Raw genomic sequence first — 24,418 nt, 5'->3', positions numbered from 1 at the left:
CATGAAAAAAAGAAGTTTCCTTTTGGTGCATGTGTGGGTGTACTTTGATTCAAAAATCAGATCTTTACTGTCTTGCCATAACCCCCACACGTTAAAGTTTTACTGGCTTAAAAACAAAACCATCTCAAAGCTGCGAGATGGGCACAGTCCAAAGGTACAAGGCCTTCCACACCCCAATGTTCATTTCGTAGTCATTCATCTCTGTGCAAGCAGCTCTTAAACTGCTCCAGCTGCAGGCGCTTGGGAGTCGTCAGCTTGCCGTTTATAATAAAGAGTTCCGCAGTCCTTTTATCTTAAGATTTTAGTTTTAATTAACTCTAGGAGCAATTACGTCCGAAAGACGCCCTTCCCAAAGATAAGAAGAAGGCATGCATCGCTTATATTGCAAAGCATCCCAGCTGAAGCAAAACCGGGGAAACCAAAATGGGGCGGGGGCACAGAGAGAGAGGAGGAAAGAATGAGGGTCTCCGAAAGCAGCTCCAGGCGCTTTCCAAGCCAACGCAAACATTTGTTGCTACCCAAGCCAAGTGTGTGCCTGCCTGGGGGAGCAGCAGCTTCCAGTGACAGGGAAGCTGCTGAATAGCAATGAAGCCTGCCTTTCCCAGTCTGAATGCAGCTATTAATAGCGCTGCCAGAGCCCCCGCTCTTTCCGTCACGTGAAGAGAAGCGGGGAGTCAAGCGGGCGAGCGGGAGGCGGCTGCTCCTGCCTTCTCCTCCTCCTTGTCACATTCCTGCAGTGCCAAAAGGACAAGGAGAGCGACACACACACACACACACACACACACACACACACACACACACACACAGACCCTTCCTTCCTGTGGCGGTCCCCCCTACCGCCCCCCTTGCCTCTCCTCTTCCATCCGCGCCCCCCTCACCCCGTCCTGGAAACCAGCCTCGGCTTAATAAGATCAATGTTACCCCTCCCAGCTCTGGCATTTGTATTCCCAGCTCGCGCTTCTAGCGGAATGGATGTGTAAGCGTGTGTGAGTGGAGGGGCGGGAGCGCGCGCCATGTGTGTGCGCGCGCGCGCCGGAGCTTGTGAGAGGGTGGACCTCGCGAGTGCCCGCGCCTTTCCCGGACCCCCTCCTGAGCTGCTCCCTCCTCTCGCCCACGGAGACGAGTTGGGGGCGCTCCTCGGTGCCGTGCCCCCAGCCCTAGTTGCCTCTCTCGGCTGCCTCAGCGCGGGCCCGGAGGTGTTAGGGGAGCCCCCGGGGAAGGATATGCTGGCAGCTCGGGGCCCCCTCCTTGTGACTTCTCTCTCCAGCCATGTGGTGCTTGCATTGTAACTCGGAGAGGACTCAGTCACTGCTGGAGCTGGAGCTTGACAGCTGGTAAGCCATTACCCTCTATTGGAAGCAGCAGCGTGGGTTTCCTAAAGCAAAAAGAGTCGAGCTTGGAGGGGAAGGAATTTTTTTTTTCTCTCTCTCTCTCCCTTTTTCTTTTTGATTGCTTTGTGTTTCAGTTCCAGCCTCGGAACAGCTTTGTTTAAAATTAGTTCCGAACACTGGTTTAGTGTGTTGGTGGAAGGGAGAGAGGACCGAGCGTGTGTTTAAGCAAGCAGGCGAGGAAAACGATCGGCTGCTGCACATACATACAATACTAATCCCGTGACACAAAGGGTTTTATAGCGCTCAATCTCGCATACTTTTTCTTCCTTTTCCTTCCACTGTGAAAGCTAAATCATTTTCTACAGAATTTTGTTCTAGCTAGTATCCCAAATGCCAATGTAGAAATGACAGCTGTTGGTCACATAAATATGCATTCAGTTTTACTTATAAAAACTGAATGCATATTTTAAAATGCCACAGTGTGTACCTTCCTGGTTTTTTTCTGCACCATTGTATGCTCGCAAAGGGTTCAGTTTGCATATTGCAGGATGTAATAAACCCTGCTGCAAAGTTTTAAATGTTTTGCAAATGTGTCTTGATTACAGCCAACTGTAGCTTTGTTTCCAGTGTATGTTGTCATTTTAGGAGCCTTTATATTCCATAGCTCATTTATTTGACTTTCAAAAAAAAAAAAAAAAATCTTACTGCAATGCCATCTGTCCTTCACAGAATTCAAATTAACATCTTATTCATTTGAATATGGAATTTAAAGTTGTTTAACTCCTTAACCACACAGCTCTTACAATATGAAACTGGCAGCAGAATCATTTAAAAGACATTACTTGCTACATATATTTGCAGCATCTCAATGCCTCCTCCCTTTTTTCCTCACACAATACCTTTCTTATGTATTTTCATTATTCATTTAACAAAAACCCAGGCAATATGAAGATAAATGTCTGTCTTTGCATCAATAATTGTAGTTCTAAACACACTTAAAAAATGTATTTTCTACTGTTAGAGCCTGCCTTTCTCCAAGAAGCTGAAGGTGGTATACATTGCTTTCCTCTTCCCCTTTAGCTTTGCAACAACCCTGTGAGGTAGATTAGACCAAGATAGTGACTGGCCCAAAATTGCCCCATGACTTTGGGAGCTGAAAACCTGAGTCTCTCCAGCCCCAATCTGACTCTATAACCACTGCACCACTCAAATCAGTGGGGCTTGCTTCTGAGCAAACATGGGCACGATTATTTTGAGCTGCTCTATATTTTGTCACATTCATGGGATGTTAAAGAGAACATAAATCAGTGACTTCAACTATACATTGAGTTAGAAACGTTGAGGGCCATTGGCTTCAGTTGAATTAAACCTATGTTCAGAGTTGAAAATCACTACAGAGTTGAAAATGGTTAACCGCTCTCACGGAGACATTCCTCTCCCACAAAAGGGGTGCATTTTTGGAAATATTCCAGGTGAGTGTTGAAGGAAATTATATTTTTCTGGGAGTGGTTTTTATCTATCATGGTAATGTGGCAAGTGGTTGCTATCTTTCTTTTCCTAGAAATATTTGTGATGGTTACAAGCAGGAGCAGCAGCCTGTTGGTGTTCCTTAGTGAGAATGTGCCAATGGGCATGACACTACTTCACAGTGATATGAGACTTCTGCCATACCAATGGTATGATGGTTTAAGATAGCTTATACCTCCTTGATTACATGCTTTTGTGAGAGAGGTGAGGGCAAGAATAGGGCACTAAATAGTGACAGATCAATGGAGGTTGTGGATTCTACCACACCTTCATGTGAGTCCGAAACCATGTTCACAAAAACACACACTTGAGTGGCATAGTTATTGTGAGTTTGGTGATTGTTTTGAAGCTGTTCTAGGTAGCATGTATGCATCTTCCAGCACACGGAACACTGTACAATTATGCTCTGTTTAACCAATGTAGTATATAGTGGGTGATTTACAAATATCAGTAAAATACAATTCATAAAAAAACCCACAGTGACATAAAATCCACTTAATAATGCAACATTCAACCAGTTTCAGAGCATGTGAAGGTGTCAGGTGTGCCAACTCTACGAGACCGAAAGCACCTCAGCCCCCTCAATATTTGTTTTAAGGGGGTGGGCCATCTTAATGTTGAGGTGACCCTGCGCTCGTTGTGTGCATGTGATGTCATGCGCCGTCTGGTCCAGTGGCCGGCTCCTCCAGAGTGCTTGGCCGCCTCCATTGCAATGTGTAACGTATGGCCCCCTCAATCTTGGGAGCAACCTGGTGCATGTGAAAGGTGTTAACAGGCTTGGTAAAAACAAGGTTTCAGCTGATGCCAAAAATGTAAGTACCACACAAGAGCATTCCATAACCATGGTGCCACTGTTGGGAAGGCAAGGGCATCCCGATAAAGCTCATCCCTCCAGAGCTGGTTGCCTGCATTTACTGATTGGAAAAGATTCATAAGATTAGTTATTTCATGACTTATTTTGTTAAAAATTATTTTACTATTATTTTAAGAGGAGAAAGATTTAGGGATCTTGCCTTGGGGAGTATGCTAAGTGTCTTGGGTGAATATTTCTTCTTGGCAGAACTGCCCTCTTCTACCAGATCATTTTTGTAATTGACATATTTTATGTTCCTTTCAGGAAGACCTGATTATATGTGGTGCTTGAAACAAAATGAATTATGAAGGATTTAGTTTATTGTCATTTGTTCTCAGGGAATCTTCTTCACTCAGACAATAAGTTTTATTACATCAAATGATTGAATTTTACAGAATTTAAACACAGTTGAGAAAAAGTATGTGTAGTCTAGGCTTCTCTTTTTGTATAGTACTTAAAATTATGTATTTATTTGTATGCCGCTTTTCCATAGTTCAAACTACTCTCAAGGCAGCTTATAGCATTAAAAAATGCATACAGTGGTACCTCTGGTTATGAACTTAATTTGTTCTGGAGGTCCATTCTTAACCTGAAATTGATCTTAACCTGAGGTACCACTTTAGCTAATGGGGCCTGCTGCGCGATTTCTGTTCTCATCCTGAGGTAAAGTTCTTATTTTTTAAACTTTTTATTGATATAGCAAGAAAAAACAAAAAAACACAAATGCCAAATTACACATAGGAATAACCATAGACACATAATTTTCTTAACAAATAATAAAATATATATTGGTCTTAACACTAAAGACCCAACCTGAGGTAAAGTTCTTAACCCAAGGTACTACTTCCGGGTTAGCAGAGTCTGTGACCCGAAGTGTTTGTAACCCGAGGTACCATTGTAATTACAAACATAACAAAAATAGTCATAAACAGTAAATAAAACATCAAAAGTACACAACCAAATTAAACAATTTCCACATAACAAGATTTAAAATAAAGATCCAGAAATTAATATTGATATTAGTAACAACAACCCCCTCCTCCCCAAAACCGCTAAACAATATTCCCGCTCAAGGGTCTGTTCAACAGCTTCAGTTTTTGTAACTGGAGTCAGTCAGAGTCCCGCCTTCCCAGGCCAGGTAGGAAAAGGCCTGCAAGGCAGAGAGCAGGACTCACAGCCAAGAAAGCAGCTAGTAAGAGTAAGCTTGTGGTTTAAATAATATCCAGAATGCAACAGGTGATCACGTCATCACCATCAGATGATAACATAGCAGTTGTCATGTTTCTCTCAGAATCCTCTTCACTGCTCATAGAAGAGAAAGGTCTGTCAGAAACTATGGACAAGGAAGGCTCCAGGGCATGATCTGAAGTGACAGAGGATTGGGAGGTGGAGACAGCTCTGCAGTTGTCTTCCATGGAGAGATGGCTCATCAAGAAAAAAATGGAGACGTGCCCCTCTAGGCCAGTGGATCTCAAACTTTTTTTCTCTGGTCCACATTTTCAGAACAAAAAATTGCTCACCAATATCTTTTCATCTTGTTTGGGGCCATATTGGAACTGGAAATTTTCTCACCACAGATCAAACGCATAGGCTGACAGATGTTTTCATCTTCAGTCCATGTGAAACCAACTCAGATATCTATCCACATATTGCTGACAAACTTTCTTTTTTGAAGGTTTGCCTGGGCTTGCTACTGGTGTCGAATTAAACGAGTCTTCTCTAGGATGTTCGGACAGCGATTCTGAATTACTACTAGGATTGCCCTCAGTATCACTTGATGCGCTTGCTCTCATTTTGAAAAGATATCTAGCCATATTCTTCAAATAAAAAAAGTACTTTATGTAATATGCATGCATGTAGGATGGGAAAATGCAACAGCCATATATTGCCCTCATTTCTGGCAAACAGTAAGTTATTGGCCTGGGTGTTTAGGTTGGTGCTGCGTTATGCAATATCACAAATTCCTTAGGGGTTATTGCTAATAGTTTTTAGAGTTGCTATGTCAAATTCCAATAACTTTAAAGCTTATATATAAATATATTTAAAGATGTCTCAGATTTCAACTTTTACTATTTCAAAAGGTTTCACAGTATGGCAGATACCGCAGACTTCCTTCGATACAGTGGTACATGGCACCTGTGTTTTGAAATTGTTCGAATTTGCAGGAATAAAGAGAAGCTAGTAAATTTCATTTCCAGTTACTTAGGCAGGTCATACAGGGCTGTTTCAGAAATAACTATCTTGGCTTAGTGATCATTGAGCTTGTATTTTCTCTTCTCTCTTTGCATTCATGCCAGAATTGGGGTCTTCTAAGTTTATGAAATCATTTCCCTCTACACTCCAACCAGGAAATTGTGTTTTAATCTGGGCGTACTTGCCATAATATAAAATTGGATAAAAACTATGGTGTTATAAATCCTGGAAATTTTTAGTTCCAGTAACAGAGTGAAGGAGGCAGGAGTGCCTGGCCCAACTTTCAGCTTAATAAACTATGGTTTATTTTGTTGAGATTGCTCCATGTGAACCAGGCCACAGTCTGCTAGATGAACTGCTAACGACACTGGCTATTAGGCTGCTTGAAATAAAGAACCTTTAATAGTTCGGTTGCAAATCCCTTAATTCTGCAGTTTCTGAAGCACTATATCCTTCTAACCCAGGGGTCGGCAAGGTTTACCTTTCCTGGGCCGGTTCACTCCATTGAAGATCCTTCTGTGGGCTGGATTGTGTGTGCACCTGAGCACCCGCGATTGCCTGTACCTGCACAGACACAATTTCTGGCACCATGGAAGCGAGTCCCTGTGCCGTGCTGCGCTGGTTTAGCACAGTGTGTGGGGACTCACCAAGCAGGCGGCTTGGTTCAGGGGCAGCTCGTGGGCCGGTTAAATGACCCACGTGGGCCTTAGGTTGCCTACCCCTGTTCTAACCTGTGATTGGTTTTTCCTTCAGAAGATGAATGTATGAAAATATGCAACAGAAAATGAGGAAGAATGTATGAACAATCAGTTTTACATACACAAATTTGCATGTGCACACCCCTTGGTACAATTTCAGCAACTATCCGTGAGGTAGGAGAAGATCAGCCAAATGAGGTGTAGCCATCCAGGCACATCCTCCATCTCTGTTTTTGTCTTTAGTGAGTCACAAGCTGATGCTGTGTGAACCGTGTGTATTACTTGAAAAATAATTTTTTAAAAGCACTGTTGACAGTATGTATTTTTAGTAAGATTAGTGGTTTATTTGCTTCTTCAGACCATCCTGTTGTGCATGTTGAAGTTCACCTATGGACTCAGTTAGCCTTGCTTACTATCCTTTTCTCCAGACAGAAATCTTGACAGCTGATGACTTGGATTTTTTTGGGTTATCTCAGATAAATTTATCTTTTTTAATAGAGTATCTTCATCTAGAGCTGTGTTTCCCAACCAGCAGCCATATAGCCCCCTGGGGGGTTGTTAGGGGGGACAGACTTCTGTTAGGGGGGTCTGAAGCTCAGATTTGTATTTTACTCATTGGAGGGGCAGCTGCCCCCTGCCCCCCCCCGGCTACACGCATGGGGGGCCCACAGGAAGGAAACAAGATCAGAAGGGGTCCATGGTCAGGAAAAGGTTGTGAAACACTAATCTAGAACAAAGTGCAAGAAGAATCCTTGTGGTGAAAGATATGTACTCTCAACTTGTTTTTCATGTGAGTTCTTTAAAGAAGCAAAGGCCAGAGCTAAGCTAGTTTAGAAGTGGCCAGATTCCAGAAATTCACACCTGATATAAGGTCTCATAAAAGGGTATATAAAACCACATCTAAACCTTTGGGAAATTTCATGTGCATATTTGGGTCTGTGATTTGTAACTCTGAGTAATCGCTTTAGAGAAGCATTTGGAAGTTGTCCTAAAGGGTGCTGAAGAGTATAGTCTGTAGCTGTAGTTGCCAGGCTGTGATGATCCTGCAAGTTAAGCAGGGTCATGCTAGGTCATTACACATGTACAGGAGTATTCTGAGACAAAGCTGCCGGAAGTAATGCAGTGATTCAGTTAGCAGCACTCTTCCCTTCTGACTTTAAAGTGAGTTGAATTAGGAACGTCTCTGCTTCCTCTTGGAAAGGTCTACCATTCACGTTGTTACTGATCATCTGTTGCTCCTAAAGATTCAAGAGCTTTTCCTGTAAAGGTATGAAATCTTAATCTAGGATCCTGATTAAATGTCAGCTCATGTAATTACTTTTCAGTTTTTTCACTATCTTGTGGTGTTGTGTGATAGCATTAAAGAACTGTAGTACTGCTTATAAACATAGCATATACGTTACCTTTGGTAGTATCGCATGTTGCAAAAAGTCTTGACTGGGGCAGATTTGCCAGGTTACTAGTTTTGCATCGTGGTTGTGTTGTCCTGGCCTTTCCTCTTAGTTGGGAAACACCATAGTTGTGAAACAGTGTGACATCAGTTTTAGAGGATGTTTTTTTTCCAGTTGTAATAGCACTTGACAAGAGAGTGCTTGAGCAATCAGCCATTTGATTTTACATTATACCAAGAGAAAACATTATCTGTGATTTTCAACATGAGCGAAATGCTTCTAGCTGCTAAAAGCTAACTACCGCCTCTTTGTGTTTTCTCCGATAATTGGTCATGGAAACAGTTTCTCTGAATAGGTAAGAACAAGAAAAAAGAAACAAAATACAGTAAGGCACTGTGTGTGCAGATTCCTATTAACTGTGAGGTATCTGTTGGTTAATTCATTTTAAATGCATAGCTCTTATGTTCTGGTATTTGCTATGGGTATCAAGATTCCTAAAAGCACTGAAACAGATGTTCAGGTGTTTGGTTTTTTGTTGTTGTTCTGAAGAACATGTAAGCGAACATTCACTTGTGGCTCTTAACTTAATTAGTTTAACTTGTGTGTTTATCAGTGACACTCGGAACTCTTTTGGGTGTTGCGTCACCTGTTTTCTGACCACAAATTGGGGCTGTGATAAAGAAGCAGGTTTGATTCTTAGTGACTTTCATTGAGTTCTCTGGGATAAAGTAGATTCATAGCAACCTCCTTTTCACTCAGGATGTTTGTTCTGCGGTCAGGAACAAGTTCTGCTCTTTCCAAAGTAGTTTCCCGAATTCATTCCTCTTATTTTAGAGAAGTATGGTATCCATTCAATTTTATGGGGATAAAGTAAATAGTTTTTCAGGACAATAAAGGAATCCTACACGGGACTGCAGTAGATCTGTATTTACAGAACATACGAGAATTGCACATACAGCCCACTCGAGGTCCATCAACAACTGCTCCAGCTTAGAACTCATTTCTTTCACAAATGAGCTTGTGGAAACTGCTGGGTTAGTTGATAAAACTTGCTTTACATTTTTTCATGGTAAAACTGTCCCTGTTCCCTGACTTGTTCATACTGGAATACTAGTGTGCCATACACGATAGGTCAGTTGACCAGTCAAGAAAAAAAGGGGGGGATGGATAGTTGTCCGATCAAATAATGCCAATTGTTAAAAGGAACAACTTTGGAATAAACCTCAGTTAGAACTCAATAAAATGCTTTAAAAATAGTACATCACTGTTACATGTGCCCAGCCAGATTATAGAATTAATCATAAAACATCCAACCTTTGCTGGTGGGAATGCCATTTACCCGGCTCTCTTGTACACGTGTGGTGGTTTTATCAAAAAATTATTCCCTTTTAGGAGAAAGTTTTTCAAAATAATAATCTAATAATAATAATAATTAATAAAAAACTAAATAAATAATATTTTTTATTTATATCCCGCCCTCCCCAGCCAGAACCAGGCTCATGATGGTGCAATCACTATAACCAGACCCAAATTAGCCCTACTATCATATTTTACTCCTCAGATTAAGAACATAACCAATAAAGACCTCATCCTCCATTTATTAGCCTCAGCTAGATTGGTGCTTTCAAAAAACTGGAGAACTTTAAATACGAATCTTTTTGAAGCCTGGATCTCTCAAGTATGCTACATCATGCTTATAGACTCACACCTTCTGTACGACATGGCATTCTTGTATTGGCTTGGTTAAGACAATTGAACACATTTACACCCTCCATTGACTCATGGAACCTTTTAGAGAGATGCTTTTATTGGGTTGCCTTTCTTGGAATGTCTAAAACTACAACCATCCATTGCTATTTTTCTTTCTTTTCTGTACTACTACTAAGCGCTGCTTTCCTTGTATGGGTATGTTTTGTTACTTAAAATTATTTTTTTTAAAAAAGTCAAATGGTCAAGTATTTTTTTTCTTTGCAAACATTAACTTTGTTAGAACAACATTTTTATTGTTCAGCGGGGGGAGGGGGTGTTAGTAGAACAGAAACATTCTTCAGTGATCAGTTGGTTTGATGCATATGCTGATTACAAAACAAATTAGTTCAGCTGTTGTGAAACTGTGGGCAACATTCAGTGATGTCTGCCTGTTTGCGCAATGGAAATCTGCATGTATTGCAGGACTTCCAGTTTCTCTTCTTGCTCCTCCAGCTCCACCATGTCCCCTCAAAATCTGCTCCATAGGGTTCCCATGTAGCCATTGTAGGGGGAGAGGAGGAATAACCTCTGTTTCATGAGCAGATATCTGCTTATGCTACATTGGTTCTCACACTATGAAATAAGCTTTTGTTTTTCTAAAACAACAACAACATGGAATTCTTAAATGTAACATTTAACATGATGTAAAGTTTCTGTATATGTGAAATATTCAGAGCTTATTTTTAAGGAAATTTTAAAAAAGAAACAAAATTAAGTAATGGGAGTGGTGAAGAAGCCTAGGTCCGTTCACACGAATTTGTGCAAAAGAGGTAGCAGGCCAGTCTTACAAGTCTCACCAGCTTGAATTCCCTTGTTTTTGCATCTGGCAAGACACAGTCACAGGCAACCCTTCCTAGGCAGCGACCTTTGCCTCTTACCACTGAGTGTATTCCTGTTAGGAAATTCCCACAGAGCTAACAGGCAGCCAGTAAGAGAGCTATGCTGTGCCAGTAGTTGTGCACCTAATTGCTGCGGGCCTAGAGGGCAAGCAGCCTTTGCCCCTGCCTTAATGAAATAAAAAGAGATAAGCTGCCACCTACACATTGCCATTCTTGGCTTCAAATAATAGCTGACAAGCCCGTTGGCAGCTTTCAACCAATATAGCGACTGGCATGTCAAACCCTACTAGTGCACCTTCCTTCTTTTTAAGAAGTGTGTGCAAAGTAAACTGTTGCTTTATTTCTCAAAAAGGACTGAAGTACATGCTGTATGTGAGTGCGTGCATTTCTAGGCAAAGTGCTTTTGTGAGAAGGACATTTGTATGGAGAAGCTGCTAGCAAGTTCTTAACCTTCCCTTTGCCCACTGCTTTCTTCCTGTAACTCCCTTCCCAAGCGGATTTTCTTCCTATCAAATCCATACAATGCACATACAAACACTCAGTCTAAAAGCACGCAGCTTGCATACCCCCCTTAATGGTTCTGGTTACCTGTTTTTTTGTGAGAGAGAGCATGGTGGCCATTTTTGGTGCCTCAATTTTTCCACAGAAAAATACACTGGGGGGGGGGCTATGATCTTGTGCAGGTCATGTGACTCGCATGGCAGTGCGAACCTGGAAGATGCACATCCCGGGTTTACACCTCAACGTGCTGAAGGGTATGCGCTTGAGGTTGGGGAAGTTTCAATGAAAAGCAGCACACTGATAACATCTAGGAACTCTTCATATTGTATATTTCCTCCTCTCAATATTGCTTCACTTCGCAGTAATATTTGTATATGTATTGATGTGTAACATGGTGTTGAGCCCCAACTTCCATGGGAGAAAGCAAAACGTTTTACTCCAGGGCACTTATGAGAATGAGGACCTGTGTTATATATTAGGTCTTCTATCAATGCTAAAATGCACATTTTGCTATTTTACATAAAAATCTGTGGGGGCTTTAATAAGATAAAATGGGTTTTCTTCCCCATGCATGTGATTAACAACCTTCTCTGAATTTATCATTTGCAAGAGAATTAAAAGACCTTTAAAGCAGTCAAAGAAGAATCTAAAGTTTCAGCTAATTGTAAAATATTATAAATTCACGAGTTGGATTGTGTTGAAGTGACTATTTACCCTATTGTTATACAGTGGCTTGTGAATATGAACATACATTTTTAATAGAAAAAAAAGTATGTTTTGTCCAACCTTTAAGTTTTTTGAACAGTTTACGTAAAAGTCTACAGTCTTGTACACATGTATTTGGGAGTAAGTCACATTGAACTTGTTTGGATTGACAGTCATAGGAGCAGGCTGCCTCTGCTGTTTCCACAGAGTTTTACTGAGCTGTACGACTGTTGTTTGAGGCTGCTTGTATGCTATTTGTTTGCTGATTTCCTACTCACAGTTCTCTTGGCCTATGAATACAGGGACACATAGCTTGGTCAAAACATTCCCACTAGCACTGTATCTTATAGGCATTCATTTTAGGCAGCAGAGAAGAAATTACTGTCAGAATGAACCTAGAAGCAGAATTTACTAACTTTATTTCATTTATATCCTGGTATAATTGCATTGTCTTGATGGTATATTTCAACACATGAAACATTAAATGCAGTTTAATTAAAGCTTAGAAATGAATTCTCAAAAGTACGCAATCTGTGTCAACTAGGAAAAGGATGTTGCTGTGAAGAACTGAAAAGGGTCACAGAGCTGAAAGCTTATGCTTAGCTTCCTACAGATCCTAAATACCAGCAAATTGAATGTTCTGTAGACAAGGATGTCATCCAGTGTTGCCTCCCACACTGACTGGCTCAACATAGCAGCTGAGTCCACAGTCAAGTGGAAATACAGTGTTGGCTGGTATGAAGGAAAGGATTATTTCACTGTGGAAAATTCACTCTCAGCTGTGTGTGCAGGTTACCATCTCTTTTTCGACTTCAGAGAAGCCAAATCATTCTCAGAGTACACTTACCACAAAGATATTCAATGCAATGCATTCAGTGCAAATTGCCAGCTTAAATAACTAGAGGTTGTTTTAATAATATCACAGACCGGGTTAGTTGTAGAGCACAAATGAGCAATACATGTCAAAATTATGCCTGAAATAGTTGAAAGTGGCATAGTGACTTAGAGACTGAACTGTGAGTCCCCATTTTCAAATCTCTTCTCTGCTGTGATGTCGTTCTCTCTCAATCACAGTCCTTTCCATCTGCAATAAGTGGGATAATACAGGCTTACATTACAGTGTTGCTATAAGGATTACAACCAGATAATGCATGTGAAATGCTTTGGACACTCAAAGTTGCTATCAAATTATTGTTATTGTTATTGCTGAGTTAAAACTTAAATTATGGACTTGCAAAGCATGTTTCGGTTTTTAAACCTACGATTTATTTATTTTGTTGATTTGTTTAACATTGTGGATTTAATTTTAATGGGAATCATTGCTTGCTTTTAAAAATAAAATTACCTGTGATTTTCTCCTTGCTCTTCTGTGTTGTGAGGTCAGTGCTTCTAGATAGCTGTGTGTGACAGATGTGATTAATTCAAACACCACACTTGCACTAAAAATACGCTATTTAATTCTGTGGGTGTGATACTTAGCGCATACTTATTTGCTACAAGATACTGTTGACGTAAATGCTACCCCCTCCCCTTCTATTAGGGCTGGGAAGTGTTACCCAGCTTTAGTTGTTGCAGTACAAATAGTAGCTTGGGCTGTAAATGCTGCAGTTGCATGCTGTGTATAGCAAATGGGGCAGACACATCTTTTAGATAATGGTGTCTCTGTGGCAGGCAAATGGTCCAATAACAGCTTACGGGCTGTTATTAGCTCCTCAACCATTCCACCCATACCCAATCCCTGCTCCACAAAAGGCCATGCTACAGATGTGCTTGGATGGGCAGGCTTCATATGGTAAGAAATGGCTTGCTGGGTTAAGCCATCACTTCTCCACCACTGATGAGTCAGATGCTATGTGAAATTCTAAAGCAGATTATTCTGGAGAAAACTATCCCTTATTTTTCTCCCCAGCATCTGGTCACTAGAGTTGTGCTGTCTTGTTGACCATTCGCAGAGAATAGCTACTGCAACACCTACACTCTGTGAAACTGACTAACCCTTTTTTAAATAAGCCATCTAAGCAAGCAACCATTGAAACCACACTCTGCAATTATTCTGAAAGTTAATTGTGCCAGCCACTATATCACAGCAGCTCAAGATTGCTGGTTTCTGAAGTCACCCTTTATAAAACTTTATTCTGTTTTTATGTATTTTCAACAATATTATTTATTTAGGGTCTCTGGAGGCACTAGCAACAAAGGACTGATGCAAAGACATGTACGATGCATACATCAAGCAATATCCTGTCTTAAGGCTTATCCACACTTGCCTCCCCCCACCCCCACCCCGGCTTTCCAAGCACAGGTCTGCGCATTAAAGCTCTTATTTCCAAGTGCTCACTTTTTTGCCCCAGAGCTTTTCCTTTAAAAACTCATTCTTTAAAGCTGAAGCACAACAAACAACAATTCAGGGTTTCTGTGGATTGTTGTTTGCTCCGATTCAGCTTGAAAGAGTGGGGCTTCACAGGGAAAGCTCCAGCGGGGGGGGGGGGGGTCTTTGACACGGAATTTTAAAATGTGGACTGTGCCTGGAAAGCACAGAGGCAAGGTAAGTTTTCATTATAAATTCTGTATTTTTGTCGTTTAGTCGTGTCCGACACTATAAATACCTTGATAAAATAACAGATAGGTAGCCGTGTTGGTCTGCCATAGTCAAAACAAAATAAAAAAATTCCTTCCAGTAGCACTTTAAAGAGAAACCAGTAGGAGAACACTTCAATCTCCCAGGACATTCTATACAAAATCTCAAAGTAGCTGTTCTATTACAAAGGAATTTCAGAAATAGACTGGAAAGAGAAGCTGCTGAATTGCAACTTATTACCAAACTTAAAACCATGGAGAGACCTGGTCTGAACAAAGACATTGGATTCTTATCTCATTATACATGACAAAGCCATTTTTCACCTTCTCACCCCTTGCTTTTTCCTGTAAGACCTATTGCAGTCGTTAAGAGTCGTCAACAGGCTCATCACAGCTATCTGCCAATCACCCATTCCCACCACCCTTCTGAGTAATACCCCTCCCCACCTTCTCACTATATAGAAGGGTCTGGTGACTTCTGTTTCAGTGTATCTGAAGAAGTGTGCATGCACACGAAAGCTCATACCAAGAACTAACTTAGTTGGTCGTTAAGGTGCTACTGGAAGGAAATTTTTTATTTTGTTTTGATAAAATAAACATTTGATCACTGGCCACTAAGGTTCTTTCTTCCAGACTGTTGCCATGAAATCTCTTTTACTGGCTTCACACTCAATTCCAAAAGTTCTCTTATGCAGTTTGGTCTTTAAGCTTTAAGCTGTTCTTGCTAGCCACAAAAAGGAAAACCTATCTTGTAATTCCAAAGTGGTATTCTCCATATGGCTGCTAATAGCTCCAGAAAGGAAAGGGAAACTGCCAAACCCTGATCCTAGGGTTTCAGGACTTTACAGAAAGGAGATAGTTAGGTGCGCCTCTTGTCTAACCACTAGTTCCTAATTCTACTGAGGATGAAATCCTATTTCTTTCTCACTATAGACTCCCTTTCTCCATACTGGAGCTCTCCACACTTAACTTCGCTACTGAGCATGTGCATAATTCTTAAAGGTGCATATGCATGTGGGTTACACTTCTTCAAGTGCAGCTAAGGTTAATGAGGCTTTTTTTTTTTTTTAACCTCTTTTTAGAGATGCCAGGCTCACTGGAATCAAGCCCTGATACAAGCTTTGAGAGCGCATAATACTCACCATTGTAGGAGCCATTGGAATAACTTTCTCAAGCACTGCTTTTGCCTTATCTACTGGCATGCCAGCATCTTTGTTGGAGAGGGGAGGAGATTTCAGATGTCCACCCATCTCTGTTTTCCTGTGCCAGAGCTCTGCTGCTGCCCCACCTTGATATGCATTGTTTAAAAGGTAGAGACAGTAAATGAACAGGATTAGAAGAGCTAGAAAGGTAGAAAGAAGATTATGTATGATGGATTGGTGCAAAAAAAAAAAAAGTTTTTAAAAGTTTATTTTTGTGAAATAGCTTATGTTCTGAGCTAGTCAGGTGTGACCCAGCAGAAAGTCACCATTCCTATTCTTTTCTGTTGAACAGCACATCCCTTTGCCATATCATGAACTGCTTTTGAAAATCACCAATTCAAAAGTGATTTGCCATGTGGTATCAGAGGCTGCTATTTGAGAAACATATGTTTAAAGTCATGCAGAAATAGTTGTGTGTTTCTTTGGATAGTGGCCAATATTTTTATCCCTGCATAAGTATCCAAAATACACAATCTTTGGATTATACATTTGTGGCCTTTCCATCTTTATGCCTTTCAGCAATATAAATAATTCTCTCTCTTTTTTGCAACACTTTTACTGACCTTTGATAGCTATACCAAACATAACCTTTGCAATTTGACAGAAAGATCCCCTACTCCACAAGTTTCTTTTCAAGTACAATGTGTATTCATATAGTACTACTTTAGTTAATTCTTGGTAGCATGGAGGGGAAAATCAATTTGCAGCTGAAGCAAATTTCATAGTATTGGTTAACATACTTTATTATCACTTAACATACTGTCTAGTTAAAGTACAGAGACTGCGTAATTCCTTACTTTATTGCAGGAAAACAAATACTGTAACTATGACATATGATACTTAAAGAAAAATTTAGTACCTCTGAGAATTATTACTTATTATTATGCAGAATGTTGTTTTGTAAAGGCAACTAAACACATAAGCCTAACTTGGACAGTTTGGGATAGATGAAGGCAGAGTTACAAGTTGTTTAACCTTCACTGCCTCACCTGGAATCTGAGGGTAATCTCAACTAAGCTCTTTTTAGATGAGTATTTTTAGTTCTTAAACCTAAGAACCCACACATTTTCATCTAAAAATGAAAAGTTAGGAGGAGAGGCGTTTCCACACCCCCCAGCCTAATCTCATCTTTATATGCTCCCAGTTATAAACTATATTTTATTCATAGGTGCCTTAAGTTGGATGATTGCTTACTAAAGCCGAAGTTTAGTTGAAAATGTATACATCTGATTTGCTAAAAGTGCTTTGCAGTCCACATGACATTATTCTGAAATTCTGGTCTCTCTTTTTAGGGAGAGATTCATGTGCTTACTGATGGGGAAAATGGGGAATCTCAACTGAGTGCAACCATACGGACATCAGATGTAACGTTTACCATAAACTCATCTGGCATCCAATAACCATCCTTGCTGTTTCATCTCTTAGAAGAGTCGTATCTTGTTGGGATTTGGCCTTAAACAATTCTCGATTAAAACTCTAGCTGATATATGGTCTTACTGTGATGTGGCTTTGATGGTTTCCTTTCTTTGGCTTTGGCACAAACAGCTGATCTTGTGCATTTGTAAGGAAAAGAAGCTGGCCAATGTTTTTCTTGCTGATCTAAGCCTTTTAGATAATGCATAGAAGTGGCATTTCATCTGCCTATGGACTCTGAACTCAGTGCCCTCACAAGCAGATTAATTTACTGATAAGACCGTTGCAGCCTTTGAACAAAATAAGCAAAAACAGTTTTCCTGTTTATTCAACCTCTGTCTGCTAAATCAAGAGTGGGCAACCTTTTTTTTTTTTCTGCTGAGGGTGCATAGGAGAAGCCAGAGTATTTTTGTTACTTTTGCCCTCCTTGCCATCCACATTAAATTAGGCCAAGAGGTTGCCCAGTCCACCCTGACACAAACCATGCTTAAGATACTAATGAGAGTATGTCATATCAATGTTGCTTGCAATCTTTTTTTAGCTCATATGGGCAAGATAGACTGGGATCTACCAGTAGATAGCTGGGTATTTTGAAGTATAGTGTCCTCCTCCCTTAATTATACCGCTGAAATGAAGAAATTGAGCAGGTGCAGTAAACTGGAGTGGAAGGACTGTGAGCTCTGTTTAGTTCTGGCCTGCAAATTCCTGGGTTCTGGATTTTGCTCTAAGCGTATGCCTTGCACACCCGATTCTGGCTGGTGGGTAAAAGAGTAGAACCTGCAAGAGTAGATCCTGAAAGCTAGAAGTCTGCCTCTGACAGTCTCTGCCCTCTTTGGTCAAAGGAGTTGGTCAACTAATGTGGAGAACGTATGTATCACAGGTTTCAAGCAAAAGTTCTCCTCTGAGAAAGTTGAAATGCATGAACAGTACTCATGCTAAAGTATTGAAAGTAGTCAACTGCATTTAAAAGGAGGTCTTTCCTCCAGCCTGTCAGAAATTTGATAGGTTTGCTTCCTACTGGGTGAAATCTGTTGGGATAGCTGGACAAGAAGACTCATTGAATGATAACTCACATAGTTTACCCAGAGCTCCCATCTCTCATCTGCCCTAGTTCATGGAAAGCACAATTAATACAATTCCATGTGCTCCGTAGGCTGGGTGACTACTGCAGAGTGTCTAGCTTGATGCCTGCACCAAGCTGAGTTAGTGCCAAATCATGAATGGAAATCATATGTTTCATTTATGTTGGTTTCTGTTTGCTTCTGCTGCTCAAGTGTTTCCTCTCCTTCCTCCCCACTTCCCAAGTTCTGCTATCTCAGAAGTTTCTAAGTATAACAGCTGTTTCCATGGCTGCCATGCTTTTTGTTTCTAGCCACTTCAAGAGTGGTCACTGACACTGCAGTAGTTTCCTAGAATTGTACCAGCCAAGAGGTCTTAAACCTATTATAAAATCATTGTTAGAAGCAGCAGGACATTTTGAGGCGAGTAGAAAACTGTTCAGAATCTTCTAGCATTTGTGTATGTCAGCCTAAAGACTTGGTTCTGGGCATTGTAGTAGTTTTGGGCCATCATCGCAGGGAAATATACCAGAGCAAACATTTGGGATGGATTTGATTAATCAAGCACAGTCTTTGACCCGGAAGTTTGTTTGAACGGACAGTGACTTTTTTGTTAATAGGTTTATGGTTTCCACACAGTGTATTGTTGCACAATGTGTGCATGATCATACAGAAAAGAACCTTGGCTTCCTTCGTGACATTTCTAGTAAACTTAAATGACCTGATGTTACTCTACATAAGGGGTTTTTACTTTTTAATAAAGCCTTTACCTATGGGGTTACTTTAGGAACCTGATCTTAAAATTCCTAGATCCTTTAAATGCTGAATGCTTTGAAATGCCTGTGTTAAGGAATATTACAGTGGCTGGAACACTGAGTCTGAAAAGGATTGTTTATGATGCTCTGAAACTATATTTTCTATGATAGGCTACATTATGATGGTGGATTGGATAGACTTAAAGAGGAAGAAGACAGTATGGCAGGAGCAATGGTGTTGTTCAGAAAGGATTTACATAGTCAAATGGTCTTTTGCCAAAAACAGAAAACAGACCACACACTTAGACTTTAATACTTTTCACATTTTGAGAGTAACTGATACTGAGCTTGGTGGTACTTGGTTCATACATAGAATTGGGTTATTAAGCATTTACAGCACCACAAGATAACTTAATTATTCTGAGCAACAGGTTATCTGGATCAGTAGCAAAACAGGGATAAAGAAATTCTACCATGTTTCTCTTCTGTGGCCTACATTTATTATAATGCTGCATTTATTATAAATTTGGATCATTGAGACCAGCCCTAAAGCTCATTGCTCCAGCACAGAAGTTTGTATACCCTATCCTACAATTGGCTGCTCCACTGAGATGCCCAAAAGACTTAATCATTGCGTTACATTGCAAATATGCAAGCATAAGTGTTTAGCAGGTATTTGGACTCAATATAGCCAATATTTGATAGAAAATTTGTTCATCTGTGTAGAAACCTTAAATATAAAAATAAGGTTTGTGTTATTCTAAGCAAGATCTGTGGGAATCCATAATGCAACATCCATAATAGGAATCCTATTAGAAGAGGTTTGTGCAGAACAACAGAGAAACATATAAAAGCAGACATTTCAAAACCAGCCGCTTGAGATTTTGACTGGTCCTCAGAGTATTAGTTACTAAAACATGCAAGCAGACACAAAGATTTTTAACTACTTTTTTCTTCTAGTTTTTCTCCTACAATGTTAACGCAACTCTTAATAGCTTGATGAAGGCCCTTACTGATTTCAACTGACTATACAACAGCTGTCTGCAAAATATGAGAATTCTGGATCAATGATTGAAGGTAGTAATTGAGAAGAGTGCACACACTTCATCTGTCAATTTAAAGGGGAAGAGAGTCTCTGGTGATTTGATGAGCTTCATTAGTTGGCAGACATAACAGACAGTAAATTTGTAATTGATTGTAGATTATTTTGCTGGTTAGGTTAGGTTTGCTTAGATTTTCTTTCAAAATATTTTCATTCTATCATGGGATGTCAAGGAACAATGTTTGTTCAAACTCATGGAAATGTTTCCTCCATGCAACAGGATCGTATTGGGGAAAATACAAAATGTTTTAGAGAGCAAGCAACTTGGGCACTTAAATGATTCAGTAGGATTTGTTTTTTTTATTTTATTTGCACACTACTTGGAGACTTTACTCCTATTTTGGCAAGTAAGCCATACTTTTAAAATGATCCAATTCCTATGGGGCAGAATGTGAATACAGTGGTACCTTGGGTTAAGAACTTAATTCGTTCTGGAGGTCCATTCTTAACCTGAAACTGTTCTTAACCCGAGGTACCACTTTAGCTAATGGGGCCTCTTGCTGCCGCCATGCCACGGCCGCGCAATTTCTGTTCTCATCCTGTAGCAAAGTTCTTAACCCGAGGTACTATTTCTGGGTTAGCGGAAGCGTATGTAACCCAAGGTACCACTGTATTGCCATAGACAAAATGGGCAAAGGTTTACCATTTGAATGCATTATTAGACATTTCTGTTTTTAGTATCTTCCAAGGGCTTTGGCACATCTTTCAGCTAGAATACATGTCATTTATTTACACTATGCCTTTTATCAAAAGTGCTGTTTCAGCAGCTGCAGTGGAAGCAGAAGCTTGACTCACTGTAGGTAAAACAGTATAATATGCTAGGAACCATTCTGCTTGACCACACTTGTTCATTTTCACTGTACCTATCCCTCCCATTGATGCTAAAATCTAAAATGATGCATTGGCATGGCAAGCCCATTCCAGTAGTCCCTTGGATGCCACGTTTTGTGGCTACTGATACACAGCCTTGATACTGATAACAAAACACATATCAATTTTCATACATTAGGTTAAAAATGTAATTCTGTTTTTTATTGTTGAAAAGCCAACAGGCAAGAGCATGCAAAGAGAATGAGCACCGCGTTAGCCCCTTTCTGGTAAACCTGAAATAAATAACCTTTGTAAAAGGCCTTCTCTTTCTTTATGGAAACATTGTGTATGGCCCCTTCACATAAGCCAGGTTACTACTGCTGTTGCTGGCTGTTTTAGTATAAACAGGCCCCAGAGTAGGTACAGTCATACCTCGGGTTGAATGTGCTTTGGGTTGAGCGCGTTCGAGTTGCGCTCCGCGGCAACCTGGAAGTAACGGAGCGTGTTATTTCCAGGTTTCGCCGCTCGCACATGCGCAGACACTCAAAATTATGTCACGCGCATGCGTGGAAGGAGCAAAACACGACCTGCGCACACGCCGTCGCAGCTTACATTGCGTCCAGAACGGATCCCATTCGCATCCTGAGGTACCACTGTATACTGCTTTAGAATCCACATCTTTTGTTCTTGACTCAAGTTCTCATCATTTGCGTGTTCAGACCCAGAGACCTCCCTCCTAAACAAAGACACATTTGACTCAAATTTTAGTTTTGGTTTTTGGCAGAATTTAGGCCACAACTTTATTGATTACAGAAAAGTGAGTGGTTGCATAGGCTCTGGTTCGACTAGCTCCCTACACCCTTGCAGGTAGCGCTGACCCAGAGGTCTATCATAGTCAGCCAAGGGTGAAGACCTGAGGTGAAAAGGCTGGGAGCAGACTCTATTCACTCCCTAGATGCTCCCCTGGACTCAGGCACAGGCACAACCCCTTTTCGGGGATTGGCCAAACCAAGTTGAGTCCCTGGATTCCTTTAATGAAATATTCTTCACATAGGGATGGCGAGACCGTTCTCCCATCCTATCACATGAACTAGTGCCCATCCGCAACCTTACAAGTTGTGACGAATTGCTATGCAGCAGGCGAAACCCACCTGGCAACAGCCAAGTGGGAAAATTCCTGCTGTGCCCCTGTCCCAACAACAGATGACACACGATGGCATAGCAAGGTCAATAACAAAAGGCCCTAAAATTAGGGAGAGGTGGGTGGGTGTTCCGATGCACAAGCAGAAAGATGAAGTTCTGGGTCACGTGCATAGGTTTATATAGGTCCCTCGATCCGTTTAGACTTCAACCCCATTGGCCAGATTGAAACCCAGCATCAAGAGTGTTATGTATTGAAGTGCTTACCCTGGCCACCAGGGGTTTTGTGTACAGTGGTACCTCTGGATGCGAACGGGCAGGCTGGCTGAGTTGTTCAGTTCAGTTCCAGCTTACTATAATGAACCACTTGGAGAAATCTCTGTGTCGTCTACTTTGTCAACCCACTACTTAATACTGGTGACGAAGGTGGGATTGGATGGACATTAGAGCACAGCCAGATTCGGACACTCACTGAGCTGAAACACTGAGCTGAAACACTGAGTGAAATCACTGAACAGAACCCAATTCAGAGCTAACCGTACTGGCTAGAGCACTGTGTTCCATCCATTGCCCTCCACGTTGGCATCGGAACCATGGCTTCACTCGTGCCTCTACTGCCATTCACCCCAGCCTCTGAATCCTGAATCATGAGACTCATACCTCGCTCAGTTCGCCTGCTTCCTCCAAGCAAACGAGCTGACGGAAGGGTCAGAGGAGCGTAAGTGGGGCCCATTCCTCAGCCTCTGTGGGCCCAATTGGGTGTTGTGGCTATCCAATGGACCCACCCACAACCAAGAGGTCAGTCTCCAGATCTCACTGCAACACGTGCTCTCTTTTAGGGAGGACATGATTCACAATATCTGTAAAGAAAAATAATCCTTTTACCTGACTCCACTATTGTTTCCAACTGCCAGCCTGAAATTTAACTGCTACTTTGTCTTGTGTCAGTTATATGCACCCATATAATCCGTTGTGATGAATTTCATAGGCTCAGCTGTATTACCTACTTTTGGGTTACACATAGTGTTATTGTCTCTGGTGGTGACCAGCTTAGGTTGCAACCATTTTGTGGTGGATGACGCACCAGTCAAAGACCAGTTGATCCCCCACTTGTAATTATCTGGTCACCTGTGATAAGAAATGCTTCCGCGTAATTGCACACTTCAGAAATTGGACACTTTTTAGAACACAGATGGCTAGCAGTGATGTGCTGAGATCTACGGTAATCAAATATGTATGGATTTATAAATTTTCGTCACTTCTGCAGGCCTGTGCACATTTAGTTGGTTTTAAGGCTGATTAGTATTCAGTTTGTATGTTTTATTCCAGTTGTGTATTTGTGTTTTAAAATGGATGTGTATGACGAGAACCTGCTCGCCATCCGTAATAATCAGTCTCACGCAGAGATGGGTTGAAGAAATCTGACTGCCCCAGGAGCTGCTGCAGCCAAACATTTATTGTGTGTAGCCAAAAAGATACAAATACCAAGAAGCAACTTTTCTCTCAGCCAGCAGATAAGGACAATGCCATGCCATCACACCAGGCCCACGTAGTCGATCAGGCTATGCTACGTGGACCAATCATCAGGACAGCATGAGCTGTCCACGCATTGATCATGTTCCAAGCAATGCCTTTTGCTATGAAATCACCTTGCAATAATAAACTTTCGCCCATGCTCTTATGTACAAACAACCATTTTCCCACATGTGTATTTATGCTTTTACTAACAACAATTTTATTGTTGTTTTATAAGAAACGAGAATAATATTAGTTAGTATAAACTGATACATATGACGTTTCAAAATGGCTGCTCTCCTTTGCTTCTGAAAAGCGCTTTTGGTTATATTACATTTTTTAACTCAGTAGAAGCCAGAAAGTCAGCTATAGGTCCTCCTGATATGAAGAAAATGAGTTGGAAGTTATGAACACCTTGTTTTACGTCTTTACATAGAACCATTTAATCAGCAACAAATATGAAACTATTGTTAGAAGAAATTAATTAAATTTCTTTTATCTCATGTGAAACAGGTGGTTCAACTCTGGTAGCTTAGATACACAGTGTGCATATCCTGAGTCCACAAGCTAAAATACAAGACAGGCTTTATTTTTCATCAGCTGCTGTCTGCATGTTGGTAGTTTTGTTTGATCAGAATAGAGCAGTTATCTTTGTCCTCTCTGGCATTCAGAATTCAACACCCCCCATTAGTTAGATGACCATTGACTGACTTTTTGATGAGGCCAGCAGATGACCTTGTTTCGACATGTGTTTCTTCAGTTGATGTGCTACAGTTTAGAGGGGAATAACGGATAGATAATTTGTAAGTTATGTATTCAAATAATGCAGAAGAAAACCTAGGCTTTGATTATGAGGACTTGATTGAGGTTATAAAGCTTCTGCATCCTTTTTTATATTTGATTTTTTAATTAAAATCAAGGTTCCTGATTCAGAGAAAAGGCAATGTTTCAACATACATATTTTCTCTAAAATAGCTGTGTATGAGCTTTTGTAAAATAACAACAACAACAATTTATTTATACCCCGCTCATCTGGCTGGGTTTCCCCAACCACTCTGG

The 24,418-nt window shown here is 40.8% G+C and overlaps 1 protein-coding gene across 14 annotated transcripts in view; it reads left to right on the top strand.

Annotated features, from left to right (window-relative positions):
* Window positions 1-24,418, top strand: part of IQSEC1 (IQ motif and Sec7 domain ArfGEF 1) — a 304,523-nt gene that overhangs the window by 229,273 nt on the left and 50,832 nt on the right. The window contains exon 1 of one of the 14 annotated variants that reach the window (XM_081848833.1): window positions 1,054-1,334. The exons of 12 other annotated variants lie outside the window; for them this stretch is intronic. In XM_081848833.1, the coding sequence (XP_081704959.1) occupies window positions 1,270-1,334 (65 nt within the window). In that variant the 5' untranslated portion in view covers window positions 1,054-1,269. Of the gene's footprint in view, window positions 1-1,053; window positions 1,335-22,519; window positions 22,643-24,418 lie in introns of those variants that run through there. One more of the 14 variants, XM_081848822.1, reaches the window with a different exon arrangement.

Source organism: Podarcis erhardii (genome assembly GCF_964252035.2).
Source record: "Podarcis erhardii genome assembly, chromosome: 2".
NCBI classification, from domain to species: domain Eukaryota; kingdom Metazoa; phylum Chordata; class Lepidosauria; order Squamata; family Lacertidae; genus Podarcis; species Podarcis erhardii.
This window is presented reverse-complemented; position numbering and strand designations above follow the sequence as displayed.